At 39.4% G+C, this 25,797-nt stretch overlaps 1 protein-coding gene across 1 annotated transcript in view; it reads right to left on the bottom strand.

Moving 5' to 3' along the window:
* ENTHD1 (ENTH domain containing 1) overlaps window positions 1–25,797 on the bottom strand; it is a 97,383-nt gene that overhangs the window by 53,809 nt on the left and 17,777 nt on the right. The window contains exons 2-3 of the mRNA XM_046010825.1: window positions 24,929–25,171; window positions 7,058–7,176 (exon numbers count right to left, since the gene is read on the bottom strand). Of these exons, the coding sequence (XP_045866781.1) occupies window positions 7,058–7,176; window positions 24,929–25,171 (362 nt within the window). The remainder of the gene's footprint in view (window positions 1–7,057; window positions 7,177–24,928; window positions 25,172–25,797) is intronic.

Genomic DNA, 25,797 nt, shown 5'->3' with positions numbered 1-25,797 from the left:
AGAATATACAACACCAGGAGTGAACCCTAGTGTGAACTATGGTCTTTGGATGGTAAAGAGCATTGATTTACGTTCACTGATGATAACAAATGACTACTCTGGTGTGGTTGTTAATAGTGGGGGAGGTCATATGGGGCAGAGGCAGGTGGGGGTACACATGGGGTATATGGGACAGCTTCTTGCTTTCCATTTACTTCTGCTGTGAGTCTAAAATTGACCTAAAAAATAGCTTTTTAGGTAAAAAACCAGGATGGGGTGGGTGCCTGGGTGGCACAGTTGGTTAAGCGTCTGACTCTTGGTGTTAAGTACCCGACTCTTGGTTTGGGCTCAGGTTCTGACCTTGGGGTCATGAGATTGAGCCGAGCATGAGCCTGCTTGAATCTCTCTCACTCTCTCTCTGTGCCTCTTTCCCGACTCTCTCTAAAATAAATAAATAAATCTTTTTAAAAAAATAAGTAAAAGCCAGGGTGATATTTAATAAAATCTTAGACTACAGAAGGTCTTTCTAAGAATGACTTAAAATCTAGAAGCCATAATGGAAAGGAAAATTTGATTACCTTTTAACAAAAATTGAAGACTTATTTAAGGCTGTGATAGTGTGATTTATAATAAATATATATTTAGGTTTTGTTTACAGTTCCTGGCACAGAGGCTCCTAAAATCTTGTAATTTCCTAAGTAATAAGAGCACTAGGAGTATCTTTTGTTTTAATATTTGGTCTTTGATCCCTTTTCTTGACACAGAGCTCCTAAATCCACTGGAATTTTCAGGGCAATCAGAGCGTCTTTTGTTCTACGAAGTGACTCTTTTTTTTTTTTTTAAGATTTTATTTATTTATTTGACAGACAGAGATCACAAGTAGGCAAGGAGGCAGGCAGAGAGAGAGGAGGAAGCAGGCTCTCCGCGGAGCAGACAGCCTGATGCGGGGCTCGATCCCAGGACCCTGGGATCATGACCCGAGCCGAAGGCAGAGGCTTTAACCCACTGAGCCACCCAGGCCCCCCTATGAAGTGACTCTTGATGGGCTCCTAGACAGCTTCAGGATGGGGACCGGTCATCGGAAAGACCAAGCCAAGATTAGAAGCCAGGAACTTTCAGTCCCACACCCCATCCTCCTGGAAGGGGAGAGATACTGGAGATGGAGTAAAGGATCTATCATGCCCATGTAATGAAGCCACCGTGAAAATTCCAAGTATTTGGGGTTCAATGTGCTTTTGGCTTGGTGAATATATGTACATGCCAGGAGGGTGACATAGACCAATTCCATGGGGACAGCAACTCTTGCACTTGGGAAACTTCTGGGCCTTACCCTATGCATTTCTTCATCTGACAATTCGTCTGCATCCTTTCTCATATCCTTTATTATATAATAAACCAGCAACGGTAAGTAAAAATTTTTATGAGTTCTGTGAGCTGTTTTAGCAAGTGATCAAACCCAAGGAAGGGGTGATGGGAATCCCAGTTTCTACTGGTGGGTCTGAAGTATGGGAGGCAACTCTGGGGTTGCATAGGCATCTGAAATGGGAGGTGGGGGAGAGGGAGCTTGGGGGACTGTGCAAGCAGCCTGTGAAATCTGATGCTATCTTCAGGTAGACAGTGTCAGAAATGAGTTAAATGGCAGGACACCCAGCTGGTGTAGCAGAGAATAGCTTGGTGTGTGGAAAGCCCACATCTCTGCTGTCAGAAGTGAAGTGTGACCACAGTGTGAGAGGAAAAAAGAAACAAAGGAGGAGCAGTGTGCTTTCATTTCACAAAGGCCAAAAAAAAAAAAAAACAACAAAAAAAAACATGAAGCAAAAAATCAAATGAAAAACTGAAAATGAATAGACAAAGAAGCAGACAATGGGCTAATCACTTAACAGCCAAATAGCTCTTAGAAACTGGTAAGAAAGGGGCGCCTGGGTGACTCAGTCAGTAAGCCTCTGCCTTCAGCTCAGGTCCTGGGGTTCTGGGTCCTTAGACTGAGCCCCATATCAGGCTCCCTGCTTAGTGGGAAGCCCGCTTCTCCCTCTCCCACTCTCCCTGCTTGTGTTCCCTCTCTTGCTGTGTCTCTCTGTCAAATAAATAAATAAAATCTTTAAAAAAGAGAAAAAGAAACTGGTAAGAAAAAGAGAAACCAGAAAAAATGAGCAAAGGATATGAACAGAGTTAATAATAAAAAAAGAAACACAAATTCCCAATAAACACATGAAAAGTTGTTCTAATCTTACCCGCAATTATCACAGAACAAAGTAAAACAAACTTTTCCCACCTCTCAGACTGACAAAATGTACAAGATGATAATACTCAGTATTTGCGAAGATGAGGGGATATGTTTTTGGTGGATGTAAATTGGTGCAACTCTGGGGAGGGCAGTTTAGGAGGACTTTTCAAAATGAAAAATAAATATAACCTTTCGATAACTCCACTTTTAGGACAACATCATAAACAATGTATATAACAGCCATGATTACAACATTGCTTTTAATAGACAAAAACATAAAAATATCCAGGGGGTGGTGAAATAAATGAAGATTCATTTATGCATCAAGAACACAGCAGTTATACAGACTGATAGAGAAAGGAATTCATAATCTACAGTTCGGCGAAAAGAGATTTGGGATGATATATGTTAAATGATTACACTGATGACTTAAAAAGATGCCCAAGATGTATCGCTGAGTTCACAGCACACTGCGGTGCAGTGCATACTGAATAGATCCCTTTAGGTTAAAGAAATGCATGGACACAGAAAATTTCCCTCCCAGTTCTCAAAGAACCTAGTTAGTAATGGATGCCTCTGAGGAAGGGAATAGAAGGTGTACGCGGAATTAAGAAGAAACTTTTACTCGTTACCATTTCATATCATTTGAACTTTCCCCCGTAATTATCTTCCAACTTAAAAAGAATAAAAATACAAACATGAAAATAAAAAAGGACTTTTAAGCATGAAGTAATGCCGCAGGAAAGAAGTAAGGGGATGATGGATTAGCATGATTAGAATGGGTATCATTTCCACTTCCCTAACAGCTATGATGAGTTCAAATTTTTGCAAACATAATAAATGGTATGCTAATAAACCCGAGAATAAAAACTGTTTACTCTTCATTTAGCAAAATAATAAACAGAGACAGTAGGAAATAAACATTTATCTTCCATCACTAGCAATTTAGCAACTCACAACTAGACTGAAGGCTTTGGTCAGCTTTAATTTTGTGTGAACCAATTCGTAACATCCCTATCTGTTGCTATAGAAACAACTGTGACCAAAAAAAAAAAAAAAAACAAAAACAAAAAAAACCACCAAACATAACCCTTATTATTGAATCTCCTCAAACAGGAAAAGAGGAAGGTCTTTTAAGTGGTGAAAAGCTACATATAACCTTATTAATTAGCAAATTTAATAATAAAAATTCTGGACAGTATGCAGAGAGAAAACATATCCTTGTCTAAGTGTCATACATTTGCAGGCTTTTCTTAGTTTTGAAAGTATCACAGGCGAGCACTGTTCTGCTTTTGAAAGCCCTATTCTGTTAAGAATTTTATTTACTGCTTTTAGATCATTCTTTCATTTGTAGAAAGAGAATAAAGAGGCTTCTATTTAAAGTTTTTAAAAGATATTTTTAAGCACCCTTCATCTGCCTAAGCCATCAACAGTATCATTTCTATTTCGTTCTTATTAAGAACATGAGAATTTTAATGCAGATGTAGTACATTTGGCAACAACAATTTGATTTTACTGTCCAGCCTGGTAGGGGTTGTCTTCTGCCACAAAAGGAGATTTCTGAAGAGGACATATTGGGTTGCATCAAATGTTCCTGACGGTAAGAAGAGGAGATGCTTGTCAACAGAATGATGGAATCATGTCACGATAGCGTACTAATGAATTGAAAAAGGAAAATCCAGCTTTAAACTTCTTTTGAGAGAAGGGCACCATTTTATGCTAACTGATGTAAGATGCTGAATGATGTAAATCAGTTATAGTGGTTCCTCTCAAATAAGAGAAAACAGTAATAATGAGAATTGGAAGACTGATACAAAAAAGCTAGGTGCTATTTTATGCTTTTGTTAGGGTCCAAAGCATATAAGATTATTCAAGTCTATTTTTTCTCCCTTAAAAGCCAGCAGCAGCAAATAAATCTGGTCTCAAATTTAAGAATCATTTTTACTTAATGTCAAATTTTTAAAAATAATCTGATATAGGAAAGACACTAGGGTTTGAAGCCAACAGCTAAGAAAGAAATCTTGAGACGTCTTTGGTGTAAAAAGGTGGTTTTATTAAAGCACAGGGACAGGACCCGTGGGCAGAAAGAGCTGCACTGGGGTCTTGAGGAGTGGCCGATTATATACTTTCAAGTTGGGAGGGGGTTAGGGATGGTGTAAGCCTCCCAGGTATTTAGGAAGCAAGGTTTCCAGGATCCTGAGGGGGTTAACTATTGTTGGGAAAAGTCATTTATTATTGTTTAGTAAACCCTCAGTCATGAAACCCTTCAGATGTATATCAGTGGGTCATATGCTCGGAAGATGATTGCCAACATGTATGGGGGGGGGGGGGCGGAGTGAAGGGTAGAGGTAAAGGAAGTTTCCAAAGGAATCTTTTTATGTTAAAGTAGACTTACAGGGTCCTGGAGGTTGGGCTAAGATTACCTTTTGCCCTTGGCAAAGTATTAACATTTAGGCAGCTGAGTCCCTAGAGGAATGTCACTCTGCCTGTTTCAAGGACTTGTCAATGGACTATAAGTAAGAAGGAAATTTAATGACTTTTCTTCTGCCTTTGTTTCCCACATCATAATCTATGGATTTTCAGTCTGTGGGCTACAATGCAATTAAGGAACAGTGGAATTTTAATTTTATGTACTTTTCTGAGCTGCCAGAAAGTCAGGTAAATCCAATACCTAACTGGGTTCGGGAAAGGGTTGGGAACAGATGGTCAATAAATAATTCCAGCCACTCTCATTGGAACAGTGGCGGGCCAAGCGGAAGACCAAATAATAAGCCTCTTTTACAAGAAAGGGAGAGAGGGAAGTTAATAGGGAGCATCTACTATTCAGTCATTTCTTCGTTAACAAATATTTGGCAAATGAAGATTCAGTAAGACTAAAATGGTTCCTACTCTCAAGGAGCTTGCCTTAGAAGGAGAAACACACATAAAACAGAAAAACAAATGAGCGAATGAGATAATTGCAAATAATCTTGAGTTGAACAGATTGCCAGTCAAGATGGTTCTGTAAGTTCACACTTTGGGGATACCAACCTTCCCCAAACACACAGCCACGGCAGAGAAAATATGAATGCTAAAATTAGAGACACAGGTCATGCTCAGAAACAAGATGGACGTCTTCATGGATAAGAGCACGAACAGAAACATGATGGTATTCAGAACATGCAAGGAACTCTCAAAACTCAATGGTGATAAACACACAGTTCAATTAGAAAATGGGCAAAAGATCTGAACATACATTTCACTAAGAGAACTTAAGATGGTACAAAGGAGCAATGAAAAAAATGCTCGACATCATTAGCTATTTGGGAAACACAAATTAAAACCGCAATGAGATATCATCACAGACCTATTCAAATATCTAAAATTAAAACGGTAATGGCAAAAGTTGGTGAGGACGCAGGGAAACCGGAGCTCTCATACACTGCTGGTGGGAATGTAAAATGTTAGAGCCGCTCTAGAAAACAGTTGGACAATTTTTTTTTTAACCAAATTTAGTATGCACTTACCGCACCCCTCAGCAATCACATCCTTAGACATTTATCCTAGAAATAGGAAAACGTCACAGCCTGAATGGATCTCAAGAGTATTACATTGAGTGGGGAAAAAAAACTATCTCAAAAGGTTGTGTATTGTCTGGGTCCATTTACATAACATTCTAGAAATAATAAAACTATAGAGATGGAGAAGAGATTAGGGCTATCAGGGGATGAGGTAGTTAAGGGGGGGGGACCAGACAGGGTGGGTAGCAGGACAGACTGCTTTTGTGTGGACATAACACTTCTGGGTCTTGATTTTGGTGCTGGTTACGTGAATCTCTACTTGCAATAAAAGTGCTTAGGAAACTGCCCCCTCTCCCCACCCAACACACATACATAAATACAGGTTAAAAAACTGAATACTGAATTGAAAATTTGGAAACTGAGTAAGGCCTGCAGTCAGTCAGCAGTAACACAGCGACGGCCATCTGTTTTGATACTGTGACTTGCACTACAGTCACAGACGATGCCAGGGGTGGGGGGCGATGCTGGGTGCTGGGTACTTGGGACTCTGTACCTATAGCTGCAGCTGCTTCCAAGTCTATAATTTTATTTCACAATAAAAAGTTTCTTTTAGATGAGGAGAGAAAGATGGACTGTTCAACAACCAAAATATTATTTATCTACGGGGGTGCAAAGACAATAAAACCCGTCTTGCGCTAAATAATAAAATTCTAGAGGGCACAAGGAGTCCATTTGGAAGAAAAAGTCAGAGATCTTTATTATATTGGCATAAAAAGAATTTCTTTTTTTTTTTTAAGATTTTATTTATTTATTTGACAGACAGAGATCACAAGTAGGCAGAGAGGCAGGCAGAGAGAGAGGAGGAAGCAGACTCCCCGCTGACCAGAGAGCCTGATGCGGGGCTCGATCCCAGGACCCTGGGATCATGACCTGAGCCGAAGGCAGAGGCTTTAACCCACTGAGCCACCCAGGCGCCCCTAAATAGAATTTCTTAAATAAGATGTTTTTAAAAGATCAGCTCTAAAGGGAAACTTCGATAATCTAAACTTACTCTTATTTAAAACCGTATATAGTCAAAAAAAAAAAAAAAGCCAACAAAAAAGAAGTTCAAAGACAAGCACCATTTCTCTGAGAACACATGAAGCTGCAGCTGGAAAGGACAGGGAGACAAATTCTCCCCTTGGGGCCTCCAGAGAGGAATGCAGCCTGCGGACGCCTTGATGTGGGCCCAGTGAGACCCATGTCAGACTTCTAACCTACAGAACTGTAAAATAACACATTTGTGCTGATTTAAGGCACTGGGTTGGCGGTAATTTGTTAGAGCAGCCACAGGAGACGGCTGCAAGTGACTTACCTCTGTGGATTTCCAAGCACTAGTCTTGACCGGTAGTGTTCCCTGGGACAATGCGGTTCCACTAGGCAACTGAGGGTCTTGGCACTGCTCTTGCTTCACTCCTGCCTTGGAAGTGTTTTCTGTCAACAACATAAAGCTAAGATTTCACTTTGGCAACAAACAGCACGGTTTTTACGTTAGCTCCCAATTTGTAAGCTAATTACTTCTGAAGATCCATTTTGTCTGCAGCAGATGCCTCATGGGCCGACGGTCATTTCAGTTTATCCCTTCATAATAATTGACAAATTCAGGCCGATTTAAAAATATAACTTTGATTCTAGCCTTTTTACCCATCAAACAGTTTTATTGTACGCTTTATTATTTGAAACATTTTTTTAAAATAAGGCACAGTACAGTGTAGAAAATTACAGTCTGAAAATTATCCTTAGCAAAAGCAGGAATGACAACTAGAATTATCCTAATTAATATTTAAAAGAACGTTATTATTGCAGTGTGAATTTCAAGTGTTCACATATATGAGGTGTAGGTTGCATGATGCAAAAGCACTTTTAAACAGAATTTAAAAAATTTTTAAACATGCTATGCCAGTGAAATAGGAGATTTCTGCTTGTATGTTTTTACTGAATTTAATGGTTTTGTAGTTGCCATTTTCCTTTCTACCTTTTCTTTTCCTGGGCGGGGAGGGGCAAAGGTGTAGGGAGAGAGAGAATCCCAAGCGGGCTCTGCACCCAACATGGAGCCTGTCATGGATTCTCAGGACCCTGAGATCATGACCTGAGCCAAGACCAAGTCAGATGCTTACCCGACTGAGCCACCCAGGCACCCCTCCTACCTTTCCTCCTTCCTTCCCTCCTTCCTTCCTTCCTTTCTTTCTCTTTCTTTTTATTTATTTGACAGAGACCACAAGTAGGCAGAGAGGCAGGCAGAGAGAGAGGAGGAAGCAGGTTCCCCGCAGAGCAGAGAGCCCAATGTGGGGCTCAATCCCAGTACCCTGGGATCATGACCCAAGCCGAAAGCAGAGGCTTAACGCACTGAGCCACCCAGGTGACCCTCCCTCCTTTCTTTCTATCTGAATTACTGCGTAATTAGCGCCAACTCTCTCTCAGCATGTTATTGGGTACAATAAGAAGTGTAAGGAAGGGATCTTCAAACCGGTATTTGCACACCACTGGGGTACTTAAAGACTTTCCAAAGGCCAGGTGGGCATAGATAGTTTTAAAGGACTCAATGTCCAGATCTACCACTTTTATATATAGTCTTTCCAAAAACTGATCTAAGAATGGGACTGCGTGGAAGCCTCAGGCCAGTTCTTCCCTCTCCCCCTTTCATAGTCAGTTTCCTTTCACTTTACAGACAGACCCAGCCTCTTCCCAGCTTATCACAATGCATCTTCCCGTATGCTGCCACCCTTAGAACCTCGAGATGCCAAACAACAGTAGAAAAGGCTGGTGTAGGGAAGCCTCCTTCAATCAAGGCAGGGAAAACCCGAAGTAAAGCTCCAACATTTGTCCTGTTTTACACATATTTCTCTTAATGGCAAAGCAGGACATAAATAGCACAGTATTTTGGTCCATACTGGGGTGTTTGGTATTCAGATCTACTACAGTATGGAAGAGCGGGACAGTTGACAAATTTCATTTTCTGTCCTGTGCTTTTCATCCCTCAGCTACTGTCCAAAAAATGCATCATTTCTGAGGAGGACAGAAGGAAAGCCCAAGCAAGGGAGACAGGGCACCTTCTTTCATCAACGCGACAGACTTACACCAAGGCTCCACGCCTTAGCCATCTCCCCTAGGAGAAGAATTTAAGAATGTGAGTGCAATCACAGTGATGTTTATTTGAATGAAGTAAGACGTTTTCTGAAAGAAAGTTGAAATCTGATCTGGCAGACCATTTTGACAGTAAGGGCTGGCTTTGCCAACTAGGTAAATATGGTCAGTATTTTCCAAAAGTGGAATGAACGAGATCTGTAGTTCTGAAGAACTGCTGAGACATATTTAAAGCATATGAAACAATAATTATCTCAAAAATTGTTATACTGACACGTGTTCCACAATGAATGTTTTTCTTTTTCACACTTTGTGAGTATATTGTGTTAAAGTGTAACGGGCAATAATCAATAATCTGGTAAATTTTAGTAAAGGTTTTTTTGATATTATTCCCAGAAACTGAGAAAGTCCATTTCTCCTAATGACTGTTCTAACAAATCTTTTTCTATGAGGGTTGTTTCCGTTTCTTTGCTTTCAACAACACTGAAGACAGACCTAATCAAGTCAACAGCTGACAAGAGAGGAAAACCATTTTTATAATAAATTACTATATAATTCTGGAATATTGCTTAAAAGGAATTCATCGAACTGACTGACGTTGCTATAATAAAACACCTTCTATGCCCACCTACAATTTTATGTGAAAAAATCTTCTTAGCATTTCCATCCATAAAAATGTAAAAGAGAAACAGAATTTATGCTGAATCCTGCTTAGTTCCAGCAATAAGAAATATTCATAGGTGGGTAAATAAGCAGTTCTATGTATCTCATAGAAACATGCATTTCCAATAAAATGGTATTCTTTTTGAGTATTTATAAAAATTATAATATACTTATGTGGTTTTGGTTTTGATCAATTGTGTGCTAGAAGTAATTGTAATGATAAATCAATCTAGAAAGAATATTTTACCACTTAAAAGCCTCTGGACCTAGAAAATGTAATTTCAATTTATATACATGTTTGATGTAAAGAAGACTTCCAGGCATCAAAATACTTTCTATTAGGATGAAATCCTGCGAGGGATGTGGAAGAGAAATATGAATTCAAGGAGAAAGGGAAATTATACGATATGAAGCTTCCAACATTAAAGACTGTGTTTTTTCAAATGAACGGCGGCAGGTAGCAGTTACACAGTGTTTAGGTTCCTTTAGAATACTATGCTTAAAAGTCCCGTAGAACCGTTTCATTTTGTTTTCTTTTGTCCTTAATGTCAATATTTTGAATTGTGTCCTTTGCGGTGACTTATGATACAATTTCACATGGCAACCTAAAAAAAAAAATGCAGCAGGAGGGATTTAATTTTTCAAAATCACTTTATGGGCTATGCAAGAAAAACAGCTTGAAAACCAACAGTCTAAGACATGGTGGTCCTCGCCTTCAGAAAGTTTATAGCCGGACTCGGGAGATAAGACTGACACACAAACTTAATGGGAAACAATTAGAGGAAAATAAGACCGGTGTGCCGAACTTTCTTAAATTAACTAACTTTGGGAATAAGCATTCTAAGGAGGAAAAGAAAAACCCGGTGTGCACTAATCAGAAAGTGCCTCATATAGGAAGCAGAATTTGAACAAGGCTTTGAAGGATGACTAGGATCCTGATCAGTGTAGAATGAGAAATTATCCCAAGTAGAAGGAGCTACGTGGGCAAAAGGAGTGTGATATATGCCAAAGACACTGAAGAAAGAATAAGAAATTTGCAATTATGGCTCTAACTTTTCATCTTCTCCTAATGTCACAGGAAAATGAATAATTAAAATGAGCTTATTTGGGGGCACTACTGGCAAACAGTAGTGGTTTGAGGCTTAGATCATCTCTGTACTTTCATGTGATTCATCAGGAACTACCTTTATGATCACTCTTTGAATATTCAGCAACAAAATCATCCTTCAAGTGATACGGACTTAGGTTTAGACATCACACAGGTAGATTAATAACAATTGCAGGAAGTTAACTTGAATTAAAGTGTGAAGAAAACTGAACTGTGACGGAAGGACAGCAAGAACTGTGAAAGAAAAAAATATCTTGAATATTTAGAGATACATTTTAGGCTAAACAGCTAAAATATTCTAAACTTATATAATCTTCTAGGGGCAAGAAAGAAGGCAGTTAGAACATAGTGAGTCTATGGAAATTCATTGAGACTTTTTTTTTAGTACCAGCACAGCACTGGGAGTGAGGTGTGCTTGGTTAAATTAGGTGATTACACAAGATTAATTTCTGGATTTTCCCAAGCAAGTGGAAGGCGAGAGCACAAGTTTAGTTTCTTAGTGGAAATGAAGGCCCTTTGGTATCATGAGCTATTTACCAGTTGAGACGGTGAAGTCACAAGCCAGGGGGACTCATGTGCAAATATGAAACCCCACGGGGAAAAGTGAAGGTGCTGAGGCAGTGATGCCATTGGGTCATTCGAAGATGAGAGGTTAGATACCAACGCTGGAGGTACCGGGAGGAAACCATTGAGAGAGCGCCTGTAGATTTCAGTGAGCCTGTGCAACTCAGATAATACCGCAGAACAGAACTAGCAGGCCCTGTGATATTTCTTAGATGAGATATCAAACTGACGTTCAAACCATCAGGCATTAACAAGGCAAGAGCACACTTTGGAACTGAAATGTGGCACAAAGTAAGTAAATTCCCAAATTCCTCCACTTATGATTTAATCTAATAAATAGCGTTGCTATGTATTGACAGCATCCTTTCAGGTGTAAGGTAAGTCATTTACTTAACAAAATCATCTTTAAAAAGAAAACGCATCTACCGAAGAAAATACTCTGTGGGCTGATGAACTGATAAGATGGGGAAGTCTCATAGTGATTATCTTTATATCTAACTTTTGCAGAATCATGAGTTTGGAACCTTAACAACTTCGCTGTCTTGGAGCACATAATTGCACTTAAGCATCTTCAAGTAATTGATATTTGTCCTAATTTTTTAAACTTCCACTTTTAATAATTTCAAACTTATGGAAATATTGCTGCGAGAAGACTACACAGAACTCCCAAATACTCATCTAGGTTTGCCAATTGTTAACATTTTGCTCCATTTGCTTTATAATTCTCTTTCCTCGTGGACACACACATATTAGGATACTCCCATGTTTTAAACCTCCAGGAAAAGCCCTTGTCATAGGTTGGGCTCCCCAGGAAGCAGATCCCAAGGCTCAAGTTTGTGTGAGGGAGATTCCCTAGGGAGTGAGCGCCTTCTGTATCAGGACCGGTGAGGAGCGTGGAAGGCAGGACTGGGCCAAGGGAGAAACTCATCTGTCACGTGGCTGCAGCCGAGGCGGTGACCTATCCGCCAGGAGCTGTGGAGCTGGGAAGGCTCTTCTTTGTGGTCCTGCCTTGAAGCAAGGGAGTAGCCCAGCCACAACCGTGCGCCGCTGGATGTCATTTCCCTCAGGAAGGGTCTGTGACCTTGAGCCAAGAGGTTCCCTTCAACTGTTAGGAATTCCTAGAGAAGGACTGAGCTGAGACCCCCCCTGAGCTGGCCACCCTCCCAGCAGTGGAGGGAATGAGTGCCTTGATCTGGGAGACAGGGTCTGGAGGGCACCACAAAGTCCACGGCAGACCCCACCTGCAGACCCTGAGAAATGCTGCAGAGGGATTGGAGGTAGAGTGTGAGTACTGTCAATCTTTTTTGAAAGGCGAATTTTGAGATTAGTGGAGAAAAGGCTTTTTTATCCCCCCCCCCAACGAAAACAGAAAGAATAAGAAAGCAGAGATGTTTAAGCAATTTTAAAAATCAAATTTTAAATTGGTAGATGAGAAAAGGTGAGAAAAGACAAACTTTTGTTGCAGGAGATCCTAAAAAGGGAGTTGAGGCAATTTTATTTCTGTGTTTGCTAACAATAGCATACGAAAGTTGAGAAACTGCCAGGAGTTCTTACTTAAGAATAACCGGGAACGGGAAAACGCCCAGACCGCGTTGAGAGCTCAGCCACAGAGACGAGGAGCACACAGTCACTACACAAGCAGGATTAAGTATTCGGGGCTGGCGCCTAGGTTAAGACAGCACACTGAAACTGCAACCCATCTTTACTGCTTTCGAAACACACATTTCCATCACCTAAAACTTAAGTTTTAGAAAAGTCCAAACTAATTTAAAAGAAATGTACAACAGCAATCTAACATGAAAACAGATACAACCAAAAAATTTTAAAAGGAAAATGACTGGTGGCCAAAGAAAGCATCCCCTGTCCCCCAAAAGTGAGAGCGATGAGTTGATCAGATTCTGAGATTTCTCAGGGATGCCCGGGGCAGGGGGCTCAGTCTGTTAAGCATCTGCCTTTGGCTTGGGTCATGATCTCAGGGTCCTTGGATAGAGTCCTGTTTTGGGGCCCTTGCTCAGCAGGGAGCCTGCATTTCCCTCTACCTGCCACTCGCTCTCCTTTCTCTCTCTCTGACAAATGAATAAATAAAATCCTTAAAAAAAAGATCGAGATTTCTTATCACTATCCACATGTCTAGAACAAGGGGAACTGAGTGGACAAAGCTTTTCTCACTCCTTGTGACTGAGAAGAGGTGGAAATTGGTAAAGGGGAAAAAAAGTGAGTAAATACAGATGTTGACACTTTCATGGAAGTGAAAGCTACAGTTTCACACTGAATTGCATGGATGATCTGAAGTTCAAGAGCATCTCCCCACCCCAGGGCAGCAGGACACATTTCCCAGCTAGACAGGATGAGCGGGATCCTGCACAAAATGTTCAGAGGACAGAGCAGAGCCCCGGTGTTCTAAACAAGATCATGTAAGGCCTCATGAAGGCTTCCCTTCCTCACTGCTGCAGAAAATGGATAAAATAAGAAACAGCACAAAAAAATGGATAAAATAAGAAACAGCACAAAACCCACAGCTCGGTGGAGAAAACAAACTGGTCTCAAACATGGTGGGAAGAGCGAAGAAATCGCTCAGTGGGTCTGAGCTTGTAACTGCTGAATGAGATGGTGCTGTCCCTGTGTCTCCTCTTTCACTTCAGACAATTCTGTGACGGAAACCATGTTATCCCCATTTTACATTGTGCTACAAAAGCTTGCATGTCCAAGGGCACATGGTCCACACAGACTGCATCAGGATTCAAGTCCGGTCAGTAAAGGGCCAGGACCCAAGTGCTTAACTCTTAACTCCTCACTGCCTTCAAAACACACTGCCTAGCGAGAGCTGCTGGAGCATCAGCAAGATGGAAAGAGACCCGGCAACTCCATAAACACATTCCAGGGGGAAAAGAGGAAAAGAGGAGGAGGAAGGGAGGGAGAAGCAAGAGAGGGAGAGAGAGGGGGAGGAAGATGGCATGCAAAAAATAGACTCCAAATGTACAAGAGAATGTACTTCAAGGAACAGAAGGACATTCCTCACAATATGGCATTAGATGGTTTGGGGAAGTTATTGTAAATTGTGTATTTTCATAGATTTCCTTTTAGAATTGTTGCTACTGTATGACAATACAAGGTTGAGCTTTTTTTTTCCCCCCAATGTTTCTTGGCCTTACATGTTTCCTCCTCTTTTTTTAGGAAATGCTTTCCATAGCTCCTTCCTATTTTTTCCGTTGGGCTGTCCTTTTCTCACCGATGTGCAGAAATTCTTTATATATTCTGGATAATCCTTTGTCACTTACATATGTTAGAAATTTTTCTCCTAGTTTGGGACTGAGGGTGTTTTTTGATGAAGAGAATTTAATATAGTTTTAGAAGTTTTCTATTGCTGCCAAAAATTACAACAAACTTAGTGGCTTAAAACAACGCCCATTTATTATGCCGCTGTTCTGTAGCTCAGCTGTCCGGCAGGCTTTACAAGGTGCTCTGCTGTGGGTTTCACAAGGCCAAAATCAAGGTGTCAGCTAAGCTGGACTCTTCTCTGAAGACTCTGAGGAATAGTCCACTCCCAAGATCATTCAGGGTGTTGGCAGAATTTGGTTTCCTTGTGGTTGTAGGACTGAGGTCCCCATTTCCTTGTGGGCTGGCAACCAGGGATCACTCTCAGCTTCTAGAAGCCACTTGTGTTCCTTATCACTCCAGTGATACCAGTCCACGTCCTTTTCAACCCAGTAAAGGTGCATCCAATCCTTGGCACACTTGGAATCTGTGACTTCCTCTTCTGCCACCTGGGAAAACTCTGCTTTTTTTAAATGCTGTATGATTGGATTAAGCCCATCTGGACATTCCCTCCCCTTTTTTTTGAATGTTAAGTGGCCTTATTAGAAAATTTGTTTAATGACTACAAAATTTGTTAAATGACTACAAAATGGTAAGCATTTTACACCAGTAAACAAAGGATAACCATTATTTAAGTCTATTATTTACTTAAAATAAATTAACATATAGTGTATTATTAGCTTCAGGGGTAGAATTTAGTAATTCATCAATTGCATAAAACAGCCAGTGGTCATTCCATCACGTGCCCTCCTTAATGCCCATCCATTACTCCATTCCCCCTTACCTCCCCCTCAGCAACCCTCAGTTTCTCATAGGTAAGAGTCTCCTACAGTTTGTCTTCCTCTCTGGTTTTATCTTATTTTTCCTTTCCTTCCCCATGTTCATCTGTTTTGTTTCTTAAATCCCATATATGAGTGAAATCATGATATTTGTCTTTCTCTGACTGACATTTTGTTTAGCAAAATACTCTCTAATTCCATCCACGTCATTGCAAATGGCAAGATTTCATTCTTTTTGATGGCTGTTTTGACATATAATGTAACATAATCATGGGAGCTAATCATCCACAGGTAATGCCCACCTCTCAAAGGGGTGGGGATTACATAAAGTCGAGGGTCATTGGGGCTTATTCTCTGAATTTTCCCTACCACAAGAGTAAAACTTACAAATGCTTTTTTAATAGTTGGCACTTTTCCAGTTATGTTTAAGAAATCCTTCCCTGTCCCAATGTAGAAAAGATATTCCCCTTTATTTTCTTCTAAACACTTCGACATCTTTTTTTTTCTCCTTTAAGTCTTTAATTCCTCTAGAATTTGTTTTTGTGCACTTCATTTTGTGAATATGAATTTTACTTTTTTCAATATGAATAACTGCCCCAGCATTGTTTATGAAGCAGTCCATCCTCTCCCCACCAGTGTGGAACACTGCTTCTGTCATATACTGAGACAACCGAGTTGCACAGTCTGCTTGCTGGGCTTTACAGGTTTGTTCCACTGACCCACGTGCCTATCCCTCCATCCATACCACACTGTCACGATGACGCTTGCTCTAGTCATGTCACCCAGAAAGGCAAGCCCTCCAACTTATCTTCCTTCAGGAATGTTTTGGATATTCTTGACATTTTGATACTTCCAGATAAATTTGGGAATCAGTCCAAATTAAGATCCTTTTTGGATTTTGATTATAATTGCACTGAATCAGTGGCTTTCAAACTGGGGGCAGTTGTGGCCCTCAGGAAACATCTGACAATGTCTGCAGACAGTTTGGTTCTTACAACAGGAAGGGAGCTGTACTAATAGCATCTGTGGGTAGAGGTCAGGGATAATGTTAAGTATCCTCCACTGTACAAGACAGCGGCCACAACAAAGAATTGTCTGACTTAAAATACCAATAGTACCAAGCTTGAGGAAAACCTCCACTAAATTTGTGTAATTTGGAAAGAACTGGCATTTACATCTTTGTGTATTTCGATAAACAAGCACGAATATTATTCTATTTATGTAGGTCATCTTTAATAATATTTCAGTTAAGTATTATAGTTTTCAGTGTATAGGTCCTGTACAGTTTTTTAAAGATTTATCCCGAAGCAGATAATGATTTTATTATTATAAATGGTATTTTAAAAAATGTTTACCATTTTGTGCTGATACATAAAAATATAACTTTATTTACACATTTTGATCTTATAGCCAGCTATATATTGCTAAAACTCTATTTCTAATATGTCTGTAGATCCTTTCAAGTTTTCTATATGAAGATCCTGTTATCTGCAAATACATTTTGCCTCCATTTCTATACTTTTACTTTTAATTTCTCTTACTTATTTTTATTGTGATGGCTAGGGATAGTACAAAGCTGAAGCAAGGAGAATGGGAGCATTTTTTCCCACCTGATTCTGAAAGAAATACTTCCACATTTAAGTGTCTGAAAAATTTTAATTTACATTTTTAAAATTCAAACTTAATTGCATTTTTTCTAGAAAAAGTGATCTGTGTAACATAGATTCTTTGAAATGTTAAGACTTTCTTTATAATACAATCAATTATAAAATCCATATTTTAAAAAGATGTTTTATTCACTTGATTTATCAGAGAGAGACTTTAAAGTCATTACTATAATGGGATATGTTTCAATCTCTTCCTGTAGTTCTACCATTTTTTTGCTCTATATACTTTGAAGTTACTTTATTCAGTATACTCACATTTAGAAGTGTTATATCTTCCTGGGGATTTAAGCCTGTTATCGTTGTCCTTAATAATGCTTTTGGCTTTAAATTCTACCTTATCAGATATAATATAGTTATACCAGTTTTCTTTAGTATATGTCTGGTTTATCTTTTTCTACCCATTTGCTTTTAACCTTTATGTGGACTTATGTGCACAGCATATATCTGGATTTCTTTTTCCCCAATTTGATAATCTCTGCCTTAAGATGAGTTTAATCCACTGACATTTATCATGATTATTAATATACTTGGACTTATTTCTACCATTTTACCTTTTTTATTTCATCTATCCCACTTTATCTATGCTTCTTGCTCTTTTTTTTTTAAGCTTTTATTTATTTATTTGACTGAGAGAGCGTGCACACATACAAGCAGGGAGAGTGGCAGAGGGAAAGGGAGAAGCAACCTCCCTGCAGAGCAGGGAGCCCGATGCAGGGCTCGATCCCAGGACCCTGAGATCATGACCTGAGTGGAAGGCAGATGCTTAACTGACTGAGTCACCCAGTTGCCCCTATGCTTCTTCCTCTTTATAAACTTTTATTTTCTCATTCTATTTTTTCACTACTTTGGAATTTATGCACTGTATTTCTCTTCTTTGGGTGTTGACCCTTTCAAGTTTATCATGCACATTAACTTTTAAAAGTTGAGGGTTGGGATGCCTGGATGGCTCAGTTGGTTAAGCATCTGGCCTTCGGCTCAGGTCACGATCCCAGGGTCCTAGGATCAACTCCTGCATGTGGCTCCTTGCTCAGGGGTAAGCCTGCTTCTCCCTCTGCCTGCCATTGCTCCTGCTTATGCTCTCTGTCTCTGACAAAGAAATACAATCTTAAAAAAAAAAAGCTGAAGGTCAAACAATATCCTTACCCCTCTCTCAAAAAATATAAGGATCTTAGAACACTGAATTCTGTAGACTCATTTCCAACCTACAGACCATGGCTACCCACTATTTTTGTCTGTTTTTCAAACCCAAAAGTTAGACATTACTACTTTACACAGAAAGTGTTCATTTTACATACGAGTTCATTACTTGTTAGTCACTCCCTCTTGCATTTCCAACCATTCTTCTGGAATAATTTTCCTTCTTTTTCAAGTATATCCTTTAGTGAAGGTCTCCTAGTGGTAAGCTCTTGGGTTTTTTTAATTTGTCTGTAAGTGACTATTTCACCCTTATCGCTGAATGACAGTTTTGCTGGGTACATAATCATAGGCTGTTATTTTCTCCGAGCACTTTGACAACGCCGTAACATTGTCATCTGGCCTCCACGGTAGCTGAAGAGGAGAGGTCACTGGCGGGGTAACAGCTATTCCCCTGCACATGTGTCCTCTATGTCTTCACACTGCTTTTCTGTTTTCCTCTTCCTTTGGACAGATCTTCTGGTTCACTAAATTAAGTTTTTTTTATTTCAATGGTGTTTCTCATTTCTGTGTCTATTTTTCAAATTAACATATGCATGCCTAGTAATCTTTTTCCCGAAGATTTTATTTATTTATTTGCAAGAGAGGGAGAAGCTGAGCAGGGAGTCCAATGTAGGGCTTGATCCCGGGACCCTGGGATCATGACCTGAGTAAAAGGCAGCCGCTTAACCAACAGCCACCCAGGCTCCCCGTGATTTTTTTTGTTTCTTTTTAGGTAAAATAGTTTTAATTTTTAGAGTTTGGTTTGGCCCAAGGAGCCAGGCAATGACAGAGATAACTGACATTTGAATAACTGGATTAATTTAGAGAAGGATCAATCCAGTTTGACACTTTTGCTTGTATGTATGTCTTTTTTTTAATTAATTAATTAATTTATTTATTTGACAGAGTGAGAGATCACAAGTAGACAGAGAGGCAGGCAGAGAGAGAGAGAGGGAAGCAGGCTCCCTGCTGAGCAGAGAGCCCGATGCGGGACTCGATCCCAAGACCCTGAGATCATGACCTGAGCCGAAGGCAGCGGCTTAACCCACTGAGCCACCCAGGCGCCCTGTATGTATGTCTTTTTAAGATTTTATTTTTCAGAGCAATTTTAGGTTTACAACAAAATTGAGAAGGAAGTAGAGATTTTCCATATACCTCTCTCTGACACATGCATCACCTATCAACACTGTGATTAATCCTTCGTTTATTTAGATATTTAAATGCGTAGCTATTCTATATCATGTATCTGACCTTTCTACTATCTTTGGGGGGCTACTCATTTTTTCCTGGGTGGGTGATATAGATTATGAGCCTGATTTTAATTGGAGGGAATCCTATGGACCTAACTTTGAACTGGTCTTTATTCTTGCAGAGAAAACTGCCTTGAATCACTCAGTCCCACCTGGAGTGTCTGGTTCAGCACAGCAAACCCAGGCTTTCCTTCTCAATGCTCAAGTCAGGCCCCAAACCATTTTCTTAACTACTGACAAGTACCCTTAAACAACTCAAGCCCGAAAGATACCTGCAGGGCCCTCAGGTACCAGCTCCAAGTCACTCTGACTCTAGCTCACCTGTCCTGTTCTTACTTTGTTAATTAATTAATTAATTGAAATTTTTGGAAGGCAAGATCTTTGGAGATTTCCCATACCCCTAGCGAGGCCAGAAATGTCGCAATGGTTCATCATTTACAGTCTTTGGTTACTATGCAATAAATGAGTTTCTTGGAACCCCTCGTAAGTCTCATCACTAGAAGTAGACCTAAAATACCTTTTAGTTTAAAAAAAAAATGCATCTAGTACAATGCCATTTTTATAAAAGTAAGTTCTCTCCAGTTATCCATTTTCTGTATGTATATATGCACAGAAAGAAGCCTAGAATTTATGCTCATCTGATATGAGTTATGGCTATTTCTGAGTGAAGAGAATGAAAAATACTGATTCATTAGTGTTTTTGAGCCTGTATTGTTTTTACAAGAATAGAGTGATTTTTTTCTGAAACAAAAATAAAAGAAAGAAAATAAGGGCACTTGGCTGGCTCAGTTGATAAAGCATGTGACTCTTGATCTCTGGATCTTGGGGTTGTGCGTCTGGGCCCCCCATTTGGTGTAGAGAGAACTTAAAAATAAAATTAAATAAAAAGAAGGAGGAGGAAAAGAACCAGACTGGAAGTGAGTATTCTAAGATGTTAATGGCAGTTGGGTTAGCGTGACAGCGATGGAAGCTACTGTTGTTCTGTTGTTTTCTTTATTGTACACTTGTTTAAGTTGAAAAAGTCACTGCTTGACATTCATCGGTGCAGCTGTTTTAGTAGGAACTGCCATTTCTACCATAAGCCCTGCCATCTAGACTGTGTGTGATATGGCCACCAAGTATGACTCCACATCAACTCTGTTCGTACAAGGTTCACCGCAGGAAGTGACATTAACACTGGAGTTTGTGCTTATAAAATCGTAACAACTACTTTGAAGTTTGACTTTTGGTCCAACAGGAAATATACATGATTTTTAGGGAAACATTCCCATGATACAGAGTGCTACTACATTTAACATAGACCAAAGTAATCCTTCTCTAATACAAGTAAAGTTCCATTGCGAAGAGTAACACCGCTGTGGCAATGGAAGCTTTTTACGGAAGATCAGATGACCAACAGAGGTAATTAACGCTTTGCTGGTCTGGTTGTAAGCAGTGTGTCTGGTGATAGCTTTTTATAGTTATCACCTCTAAGGTAAGGGCGTGATGCTAATGCTTACAGCTCAGAGAAGCAAGAGTTGTAACGTTGCACATAGGGTTTTTGTGTATTTCTATTCTCTTGGAGGTTATGTCCAGGGATAGCTTTCAGTCTATTTTTTACAAAAGATGTTCAAAGGGAGTTTTGGTGAATGATGGCATCATGGAGATGAACTCGTAGTAAGAGTACATGCACATCAAACAATAATTATCATTCAGTCCATCTCTTCCTTCAAGCAATAAAATTACCTAAACAAAAACTTTCCAAGCCACCTACCACAATTAAAACTTGGAGAAAACATGTGGGAATAGGGAAAAGGGGGATAGAGGTAGTAATGTGTGCATAACACCTTCTCCAAAGTACCTATTTCCCCTTGCTCATTCACCACAAAGAAGCTAGGCACAGCTGTTTCAGCTCTAGATCCTAAAGCCTGGGAATCAGATTTCTAGCAAGGATTCAACCTTACATTTCAATATAACTAAATAATTTAGAGATGTCTTTAAATACCTCCTGATGGAAATGCACCTGCGCAATACCATCACTTGCCTCTCTAACTGAAATGTTAGTCGCTTTCAATTTCTCTTTCTTCTCCAATACATCATCTGCTTACCCCATTTCCTCTCTATATTCTATCTTTACACATTACCTTTCCCTCATTTCAATAACCCTAGAGCAGGATGCTGGATTGAAAACAACTGTCTCTTACAGAGCCTCTCTCCAATTCGTATGGCCTTCGTTTCTACACAAAGCAGTAAGAATTATCTTCCACCAACAGCTGTTTTCAGTAATAAGAAAGCAAAGTTCTGTGACTAAGCTAAACACCCCTTCTGTTCTCCAGGGCCTACGGTGGTTCCTAGGTGCCAGTGGTATCAAAGTGAAATCTCCAAATACTTCTTCGTTATGTCCTTTATGAACTCTCAATGACCTGTCCACATTTTCAACATCTTCAAATTTATGTTTTCTATTCCATTTAGTCTGACAACCATGCATTAACATGATTAATTAGTTTCTTCTTTTCTTTACCACTACAGTAGGGACTATTGAATTTCCCATATATTTATTCTCTCCTTCCTTCATGATAGATCCTCTAACTTTAATTGGGGCACATGGCTGTCCAGGATAAAAACTGCATTTTTCAGCCTCTCTGGAGTGACAAGACAGAAAGACCCCTGGGTCCCTGACATCACGAAGAGCCATATCGGTCCTAGAATATCTAGTTCTGAATTATTTTTAGGAGAGAGAAAAAAAATCCCATTTTGTGTAAGTCCTTAACATTTTTGGTGGCCTCTTCTACTATCACTTCTGAGGACACTGAATTCTAACTGATTCACCTATCTCTGAGTTTTCATCTGCTACTTCTGGTCCCACTATGAATGCTCCCCAATTCATTTTCTTATCTCCCTCAACACCCCCAAAACACATATACACCAAACTGTCAGTTTCCTTTCTTCTTTTAAAATACAGCTTCTGGGGCGCCTGGGTGGCTGAGTCAGCTAAACACTTAACTCTTGGTTGCAGCTCAGGTCATGATCTCGTGCGTTATGAGATCAGCGGGGAGTCTGCTTGAAGACTCCTTCTGGCCCTCCCCCTGTGTTCATACTCACACTCTCTCTAAAATAAATAAATAAATAAATCTTTTAAAAAAATACAGCTTCATATTCAAATTCCCACGTGGAAACAGTTAGTTTACTAAGCTTAATACAATTACTCTTTTTTGAACACAAACACACACATCTATGTATCTAGTATGTTTATGTGTATCTATATGTAGTGGTGGATAAATGAAGTTTTTAAATAATTTAACGGATTTTTAAGACACTAAGTTTTTACATCTAAACATTTACTATTCACTTTTAAATAGTACTCTTAAACTACAAACTCATTTTGGTGACGCCATCATTCACCAAAACTCCTTTTGAACATCTTTTTTTTTTTTTTTAAACAGGCTGAAAGCCATCACTAGATATAACTTCTTTGCTTTTTTTAAATTTTTTTTTTTTTTTGACAGAGATCACAAGTAGGCAGAGAGGCAGGCAGAGAGAGAGAGGAGGAAGCAGCCTCCCTGCCGAGCAGAAAGCCCGATGCGGGGCTCGATCCCAAGACCCTAAGATCATGACCCGAGCCAAAGGCAGAGACTTAACCCACTGAGCCACCCAGGCGTCCCAATAACTTCTAAGAGAGCAGAACTACATCCAATTTGGTTACCAGTCCTGGAACAGTGTCTGGCATATAATAAGTATTCAATACATGTTCATAATATGAAAAAAAAATTAACTGTAGCAAAACTTCATTTGAAGGTAGACTGACTTTTTAAAGTAGTCAAAAGTCATTCCAAGCTCAGTTTAGTGAATGTGTCATAAAGCTAGAGAATATCATTTGGGGTTAAAAAAAAAAAAAAGCAGTGACTATAAAGCAATAAACTCAATTTCCTCATATGAATCATAAAAATGGCTCAGAGCTAAGCTACTTCTTTGGCAATTTAAAGATTTATTTCCTAAGTTTACAGTAAGTTCACCAAGCTCGCCCCAGATGACACCTGGAGTTTCCTTTGCCTGGAACACGCCAGATACACACGGATTTTCCCCTCATTTCATTTGGGTCTCCTCCTCCAAAAGGCCTTTCCCTCACTCCTGACCTAAACGAAAGCCATCCCTGTCACTTTCTGTCCCCTAACACTGCTTTCCTTTTCTTTATAAGACTTGTCCCTAGCATAATATTTTATACTGATTTTGTTTTTGTATGGTTAGTATATGTCTCTGTCCCTAGAATATTTGCTCCATGATGAAAGGGACTATGGTCTACTCACTGCTATAGCTCCAAATTTCTGTTCAATATTCAAACTTCAAATAAATTCCATAAATACAAGTTTATAATGAAAGAGAAAGGAAGAGAGAAAAGCAATGGAGGGAGAATAAGAAAGGCAATAGAGCAGTTGCAAAAGGAGTGAAGAAACTCTGGGCCAGTCAAGAGTTGGTGATTTCACCCTGTAACCCTTTTCTGTAGTTGTTTGAACTGAAGGCTTCCATGAGAAAATTTCAGAGTGGGTCTCTTATCATTCCTGGAGATTTATTTCAAAATAAAATGGCCGCCCTCAAGAAAGTGGTTCCACTACATTTAGAAGCATGTAGATGCCATTTACTGTCTTTCTGTCTCCGCAGTCCACACAAGCACAAAGTGAGAGAACATTTGAGAAGCCCTGACTGAGTCAGAAAAGTACTTTAGTGATTTTCAGCAGGATTGTTCCACGTTGGTATTACTATGAACATTCTTAATTTCCAGATTTAACTGACATTTGGAACATCTGTTTGAACTGAACACCTGTAGCTCTTTCAGGATCTTCCTTAATAGCATTGCAGGATAAAGCTAGCAGGCCAGCCTCTGAAAATGCTTTTAACTCTATGTTACTCCTGCTGCATCCCTCACTTACAGCATGAGGTTTAGTTTCTTTCAAGGCACAAGGATCCAAGTCACATTTCTTTAATGATTTTTGCTTCCACAAACTGTCCACTCCTTATACAAAACTTCACAACAGGATTTGTACCGGAGAAGACAGAGCCCGTTGACATTCCTTTACTTTTTAGCAAATTTAATAGAAAAGATAATTGTGTCTCCCTACTGGTTTCTGTAATGCTACAAAGAAATCCCTTTTTTAAAAAGTTCAGTTCATATTTAAAATGTATGTACTATGAGGCACTGTCATCCTGTAGGAGTTTTAGAGACTTTCAGAATTCTGAGGCACCTTTAAGCAAATGTAGGATCAAACAGCACAAAATGCACAGATACCCAGACCCCGAGTCTCATACTCTAGTTATGATGAAAATCTTAAAATGAATCATGATACCAAGTAAGCGTCAGTACTTTAATACCATTTAAGCTCAAAAATCCCACTTTTTTGGAAACCCAGATAACCTGCATTCCAAACATAATCACAAAATTTTCTACTATTACTCTTTATCTCTGTTTTGTACAGTACAATGCCTAACATAGTAATAAGAGTACTAATATAGCATTAATATTTCAGCACGAAAACCTAATGTTTTATATGTTTTAATTGTTCTTAAATGATACCTACTACATTGTAGGTCTGTGTTCAGTATACGTACTTTTATTACGTAGCCTTGCAACCTTAAGAAGCTTACGTTTCTTCTCTGAGGCAGGAGTTTCTGGTGTGTGGGCGGAAGCACATGCTGTTGGTGAGTTAGCTGTACCAGGTAATCTTTTAGGAAATGTCATAGAGTAGGAGGTACGCCGTCTTGTCCGACATGCTACTTCCCTCTCTCTGTGCAGCAACTGTTCATCCATCAGCAATGTTATGACTTGCTTAGACTTCTCCCGGATATAATAACCTGAAAAATACATTGAATTGGTGTGGGTAAGAAAATATTCACTGAAGTTACAAGTAATTTCTATTCTAAAGAAAATTAGGGAAAAATGGAAACAGTGTAGCAAAGCGGAAAAATTCTGTAACAAGTCAAAGGGAAACCCAAGTTTCATTGGAATTGTCAATAAGTACTCCTTTTCTTATACTTTAAGAAGTAACTAAATGTGTGATGAAATCGTATCACATATTGACATGACATTTTTCACTTTAAATATGATATTTCCTTTTAAAAACAATACGTTCGGGGCGCCTGGGTGGCTCAGTGGGTTGAGACCTCTGCCTTCGGCTCAGGTCATGATCCTAGGGTCCTGGGATCGAGCCCCGCATCAGGCTCTCTGCTCTGCGGGGAGCCTGCTTCCTCCTCTCTCTCTCTCTGCCTACTTGTGACATCTGTCTGTCAAATAAATAAATAAAATATTTAAAAACAATACATTCTCTGCAATAAATCAAACAATATTGGCATAAAAGAAGAGGAATGAATTAGATCTAGATATAGGACAATGACACTGGCTAAAGATATAAAGTAATACGCGTGGTTATGAGTCAAATCAGTAAAGCACACAGGAAAATCAATCATTATATATGTGAACA

The sequence above is a fragment of the Meles meles genome, chromosome 7 (genome assembly GCF_922984935.1).
Source record: "Meles meles chromosome 7, mMelMel3.1 paternal haplotype, whole genome shotgun sequence".
Classification (NCBI taxonomy): Eukaryota; Metazoa; Chordata; class Mammalia; order Carnivora; family Mustelidae; genus Meles; species Meles meles.
Note: the sequence above shows the minus strand (reverse complement) of the source record. Positions and strands in the feature narration are given on the sequence as shown.